The sequence below is a fragment of the Hipposideros armiger genome, unplaced genomic scaffold (genome assembly GCF_001890085.2).
Source record: "Hipposideros armiger isolate ML-2016 unplaced genomic scaffold, ASM189008v1 scaffold_1017, whole genome shotgun sequence".
Taxonomy (NCBI): domain Eukaryota; kingdom Metazoa; phylum Chordata; class Mammalia; order Chiroptera; family Hipposideridae; genus Hipposideros; species Hipposideros armiger.
This window is the reverse complement of record NW_017732367.1, coordinates 52,413-59,334: the sequence shown is the minus strand read 5'-3', so window position 1 is coordinate 59,334 and position 6,922 is coordinate 52,413. Positions and strand designations below refer to the sequence as shown.

The following is a 6,922-nucleotide window of genomic DNA, read 5'->3' as shown; positions in this document are numbered from 1 at the left end:
CTGCTACCACAGTATCTAAACACTATTATTATTGTAGAAACAGAAGCAATAGGCCAAATATAAGATGAAATTTAACAGCAGTCAATGAAAATTTAGCACTCAGGCACGCCTGCACTCTCCAAAAAGAACCCCACACATCTAAATAAATCCAAGGGAATTTGTGGGAAATGTGGCTTAGCATTCACTCACCTCAAAATAAAAAAATCTGAGGAGTTTTAGCCCAAAGTGAATTCACCATGGATCAAAAATGTGATGTCCTTTCAAAAAGCAAACCCAATTTGAAGCTGTACTAATATATTGTTATTCCTACCAATCTCTAACTTCATAAGGACAGTGGATAATGTGTGCTTCTGCTATGGGGCCAGCTTCCTGCTAATTGAATATAAAATTAAACATGAAGGAAGGAACTTCTTCTTCAATCCAGGGGAATTATCTTCCAAAAGTGAGGTGGAATTAAGAGTTTTACAGACAAACAAAATATCACAGAATTTCTTGCCAGAAGACCTGCGCTATAAAAATATTAAAAGCTGAAGGAAAATTATGCCGGGTGGAAACATGGACCTATACAAAGTAATGAAGAGTCCAATAATGGTAAATAGGTGGGTTCATATAAAAAAAGTTTAATCTATTAAATCTGTCAAATGTATTTTGAACTGTTTACAGCAAAAAGATTAACAAGATATTAGGTTAATATACGCAGACATTAAAAGCATAACAAAAATAGTATAAGTGATGGGGGCAGGTTAATGGACTTACACTGTTGTAAGAGTCTTATGTACACATGAAATGGTTTATTATTTGAATGTAATCAAGAGCATGTGTTATTGATGTAAGAATAGATATTTAGATAAACGGAATGGAATAGAGAATCTAGATATATGCATAGACCCACGTATGTGTGATCAGTTGATATTTGACAGAAATATTGCCAACATATTTAAATAAGAAAAGGACAGTCTTTTCAACAAATGGTGCTAGAAAATGGATATTCAGATTTAAAAAAATGAAACCTGATCTTTACCTCACACCATACACAAAAATTAATTCAAAATGGATCAAAGAGTTAAATGTAAGAGTTAAAACTATAAGACTTCAAGGAAAAATATTTATTACATTGAAGGAGGCATTATTTCTCAACTTTGTCACTGCTGACATTTTGGGCTGGATAATTTTTTGTTGTGGGATATAACAAAATATCCTGCGCATTGTAGGATATTTAGCAGCACTCCTGGCTTCTACTCATTAGATGATAGTAGCATTCTCCCAGTTATAAGATCAAAAATGTGGTTGTAGATTTTTTTTTACTTGCATTTCCGCTTTTTTTGTGCTTGGTTTTGCGCTCATACAACCACTGTATAAGACGCACCCAGTTTTTAGACCCCTAATTTTTCGAAAAAGGGTGCATCTTATACATGGGGAAATATGGTATCTTTAAGACATAAAGACCACAGGGACACAACAAGGTGATACCTACCACTAGTGTTCCTGCTTTCAATCCAGGATCATATGGAACTCTAAAGCTCTCAGGGAGGCTTGAATTCTGTAGGTTTTCAAGCTTTTGCTTAAGTTGTGAAATAACTGTAATTGTCAGAAGCACATAATAGTTATGTGAGTTCAAGAAGTTTTACCAATATTATCTATAACATTTCCTGAGACCACCGCTATTCACAACATTGTACACATCTGGGCTGGCGTGGAGTAGGAGAAAGGCATGTGTCTGTCTTTGAGGATCTAACCATTGGAGGTGGCAAGATCGGTGAGGCCTACTGTCAGCAATACAATCCTAAACACACATACTATAGCAGGAGATAGAAATAGGGGAATATATATGTGATACCAAGATAATCAGGTAGAGAAGGATGTTTTAAGGATAATGCTAAGGAACTGATAATGCTAAGGAACTGAATTTCTTTCCAACATGTGAAACTTCAAACTGCCATCTGATTTGGGGAACAGACATTTGAAGACCATATTAAATGGAATTCAGTTAGAGTTCACCACCCAGAGTCAGTTCTCGTTCCACCACCATGTGTTTGACTCCATTTACCTTCATCAACCTCCCCTGAATGCTGTTTTATGTCGATCCTTTGCATTAATCCTATAGTGTAGATATGATGATTATTCCCATTCTGCAGGTGAAGAGACTAAGGCCTAACAAGCTTCAATAACTTGCCCATATCTGACAAGCAAAGTGCCTTAACATCAAAACAAAGTACTTAAAGGTCAAGTGCAAACTGTCCCTCAAAATGAGAGGGAAAGAGTGATGTTTTGTGTTTTTGAAGTGCCCATCTTTGAATAATTCAAAAGAATCTACAGATGTATTGGAAATTTAATAAACTTTCAAAGATTTGAAGGACTTATTATTTTTTTTAGTAAAAAACTATTTCCAGGACAATATACATACCATTCTTGAAAAGAGAGCAAAGGGTATTATTGTTTCCATATTAGAAATAAGGAAAAACAGAAACATAGAGGGAATTGAAAACATAACCAGTTTTTAAATACTCTACATTTAAATCATTGTGGTTTGCCTATTTTAAATAAGTCATATTAAATATTAGAAATTATGTTACCTCTACAGTGTTGAACAACTAGAATATAGAGAATATTACTTATGGATTTGTAAAACTAAAGTTTATCCAGAAATGTTAGAAAATATAAAGTTGATTAACACTGATACCTTCACCATTCACCTTCTGGTCTAGTAACCTGTTCACTCTTATTATTTAACTGCATGATTTCTCCAATCACCTATCTATTCCTTTTCTCTCTCCTTCCTAGCAAATCACTCACTTGAGTTTGTATATGTGGGTGTATATCAAAGGTGATCTATCTAAGGAGACAGCACCTGTGGGTGTGTAGCTATGTCTATGAATATGAATGAAACAGATGCTAGGGGATAAATACGTTTATATTCTTTGTTACCATACCAGAAATGGGGTACATAAAAAGAGGTTAGGTGAGGGAAGTATATCTGGCTGTTTGGGAATGCTGGATATGCATCTTCTCAGGAATGGACAAACTGGGATGCTCACAGGATTGTGTGGCTAATGGCCCACGGCCATATTTCCCAGTGAAATCTCTCTTTTATGTAATCTTTGATCACTGTTCATCATACAAGGTAGGAGAATGGGAATAGAGTCATTAGAAGGCACTTTTTAGCTCTAATATAGAAGTATTTTTTCAGATAATTTAAAAAGATTCCTTAACAGTAGTATACCTGCAAAATAAGCATATCTTGGCGCAGATCATCACCATGTTTAAAGATAATTCCAATCGTTTCATTTGATAGAGCTGTAGGGTCAGCACATTTAAACTCAAGCCACAGGGGCTTTTTCTTAGAGGCCATCACTTTACACTTTTCAACCTGTAAGGAAGCAGTCAGATGTTTTCTGAACACAATAAATACACATTGTGGGGATGTACATCCTCTTGCAAAGTATCACTATAAACAACCAGGACAAAGTCTTAGTGGGAGAATGATTTTCAGTGATTTGGGTAAAAATTCAGAAAATGTTCTCACCATATCTGAAAATGCTAATGAGAGCAATTCACAACACTTAAACCAGTGGTTCTCTAAGTGTGTTCCGAGGAACCCTAAGAGTCTGTAAAAGTGCCTAAGAGGTATGGCAGATCCTATCCTCTGCATGTTCCACTCCCATAGGACGCTGGTATTTCCCTGTCCCTTTAATACAACTTTGTATTAAAGTTGGCCTCCTCCTAAGATTTAATTTGGAAAAAAGAATTCTGCTACCACAGTATCTAAACACTATTATTATTGTAGAAACAGAAGCAATAGGCCAAATATAAGATGAAATTTAACAGCAGTCAATGAAAATTTAGCACTCAGGCACACCTGCACTCTCCAAAAAGAACCCCACACATCTAAATAAATCCAAGGGAATTTGTGGGAAATGTGGCTTAGCATTCACTCACCTCAAAATAAAAAAATCTGAGGAGTTTTAGCCCAAAGTGAATTCACCATGGATCAAAAATGTGATGTCCTTTCAAAAAGCAAACCCAATTTGAAGCTGTACTAATATATTGTTATTCCTACCAATCTCTAACTTCATAAGGACAGTGGATAATGTGTGCTTCTGCTATGGGGCCAGCTTCCTGCTAATTGAATATAAAATTAAACATGAAGGAAGGAACTTCTTCTTCAATCCAGGGGAATTATCTTCCAAAAGTGAGGTGGAATTAAGAGTTTTACAGACAAACAAAATATGACAGAATTTCTTACCAGAAGACCTGCGCTATAAAAATATTAAAAGCTGAAGGAAAATTATGCCGGGTGGAAACATGGACCTATACAAAGTAATGAAGAGTCCAATAATGGTAAATAGGTGGGTTCATATAAAAAAAGTTTAATCTATTAAATCTGTCAAATGTATTTTTAACTGTTTACAGCAAAAAGATTAACAAGATATTAGGTTAATATACGCAGACATTAAAAGCATAACAAAAATAGTATAAGTGATGGGGGCAGGTTAATGGACTTACACTGTTGTAAGAGTCTTATGAACACATGAAATGGTTTATTATTTGAATGTAATCAAGAGCATGTGTTATTGATGTAAGAATAGATATTTAGATAAACGGAATGGAATAGAGAATCTAGATATATGCATAGACCCACGTATGTGTGATCAGTTGATATTTGACAGAAATATTGCCAACATATTTAAATAAGAAAAGGACAGTCTTTTCAACAAATGGTGCTAGAAAATGGATATTCAGATTTAAAAAAATGAAACCTGATCTTTACCTCACACCATACACAAAAATTAATTCAAAATGGATCAAAGAGTTAAATGTAAGAGTTAAAACTATAAGACTTCAAGGAAAAATATTTATTACATTGAAGGAGGCATTATTTCTCAACTTTGTCACTGCTGACATTTTGGGCTGGATAATTTTTTGTTGTGGGATATAACAAANAAAAACCCATATTCTTATATAAAAATAAATGGGAAGTCAAATTTTATTTGCCAGTGATATAAGTGTATTTGTATGTAATATGTGTTCTATAACTGTTCAGTGAAATTTAAAACAAAGTGGCTCTAAAATAAATTACCAGTAGGCAAAACACTATTTTCTTTTTTTATGTCTTCAGGAAGGGGGAGGTTTTCTAAGGAAAATTTATTTATCAAAATTGTCGTCATTGAAATATATCTGTTTGGCACCCTGTGTTCAAGATGCTGCTTCAAAAGCTAACGGACCTTCTTGTGTTCAAATCGTAGGCCTTGGTTTTGTGTCTCTGTCTGATTATAGTTTGCTCCTGAACCCTTCCTATTCTAGATATAATTTATGAATATGGTCTTGGGCTAACCTAGCTACCTTGGAAGGAACAGCGAGGTAAAGTAAAGGAGCATTTCAGTTCCCCTAATTTCCACCCTCCGGCCACGCGCGAATTTTTAAGTCTTTGTGGAGAAGGCCCCTCTCATCCTGAACAAAAACTGGGTCACCATTTTCCACCCTTCCTAACAGGTTATTCAAATGTGCTGCATGCATTAATTAACCACATCAATTCAAAATTAGTGATTCACTGGAAATGAGGACACCTTTAATTCAAAATGTAAATATATACAACATTTCCCTGCTTACCTAAAAATGGCAGCTTTATTATACAAGATCCGGAGATGCTATTTAGAGAGTTTAGGGATGTGTTCCCTGAGCTTGAAGGAGTTCATCTCAGAAAGGGAACACAGAACTGAGAAACAGAAAAATCCTCTGGAAGACTTAGTAGGATGTAGAAAAATATTGTTATGGGTCTGAGTTAAATGATGAAAAAACTCACTGCTCATCTTTGTTGAGCTGGAAACTTAAGAAATTCTGCATATGTATAACTGTACACATATATGTGTATTTGTTTGGCTTTTTTCCTGTCGTGAGTGAGGAGGGTGGGGATACGGCAGAGAGGACGAGCAGACAAGTGGGTAGGCAGAGCTCGGACCCCAATTGCTCTTTCAGCAGAACAATGCCACTTTTTCACATTTTCTATATTACACTTCTGCCAGAGATGTCATTTCAGAAAGGCTTTCCCAACTTAAAAGTTTTCAGAGTGTGAAGACAAGTTGTGATGTATATAACAATGGATGCTACCATCTATTGAGTTTCTGCTATGGTCTGGGCTAAGCATTCTACATATTTAATTTAAATCATCCCTAAATAAACACATGAAGTAGGTCTTAGTATTCTTTACAGATGAGAAGACTGAGGTTCTGAAAGGATAAATAATTTGAATCGCATACATGGCTATTAAGTAGCAGGGCCAGGATTCCAATTCACTTTGTCTGCTCCAGAGCCCATTCTTCCAACCACAATGCCATGCTGGATGTTTAATGCTTAAGGTGAATACATGCACAGGCACTTAAATAGTATGCAATACTCCAAAAAATAGGTCTCTCTATATAAGTACAATAAAATTTATAAAGGCGTGTTTTTAGTGGTGCATACTGCCCAGATGTCACTTTAGTAAAAGAGGTTTTAATGGCTTAAGAAACAAGCTTTGGTCACAAAGGAAGGAGAAATGCTCCCAGACTGAGAGGAGAGCCTGTGCAAAGGCTCTGCAAAGACTTCTTGCTTTGGTGGAAGATGCCTGGAGGGGAGGCAACCTCTCCTTAGCCTCCCTATACCCTAAATCTTTTGAAACTTAAAACAGCAACAAAGAACACTAAGGGGGAAGTATTCCTGGGATTTTAGGGGTGACATGGGCACTCTGGGGTCTTTGGGAATGCTGTCAGCAGCAGGACAGATTGGGCCATCATTCTGGGGAAAACCACCAGCACAAAGGAGGGGGACATATACACAGAAACAAGGAGAGCCTGTTAGTGAGGTCAGATTCCTTGTGTCTGTCTGAGTCTTTAAATGGCACTATTGCTGCTGTTTGTTCCAAGCTAGTCAAGTAAAGAACACCTCC

At 36.1% G+C, this 6,922-nt stretch overlaps 1 protein-coding gene across 1 annotated transcript in view; it reads right to left on the bottom strand.

The window, feature by feature from the left end:
* PIK3CG (phosphatidylinositol-4,5-bisphosphate 3-kinase catalytic subunit gamma) overlaps window positions 1-6,922 on the bottom strand; it is a 36,637-nt gene that overhangs the window by 17,119 nt on the left and 12,596 nt on the right. The window contains exons 2-4 of the mRNA XM_019631600.1: window positions 3,221-3,439; window positions 2,048-2,129; window positions 1,475-1,578 (exon numbers count right to left, since the gene is read on the bottom strand). Coding sequence (XP_019487145.1) covers window positions 1,475-1,578; window positions 2,048-2,129; window positions 3,221-3,439 — 405 coding nt within the window. The remainder of the gene's footprint in view (window positions 1-1,474; window positions 1,579-2,047; window positions 2,130-3,220; window positions 3,440-6,922) is intronic.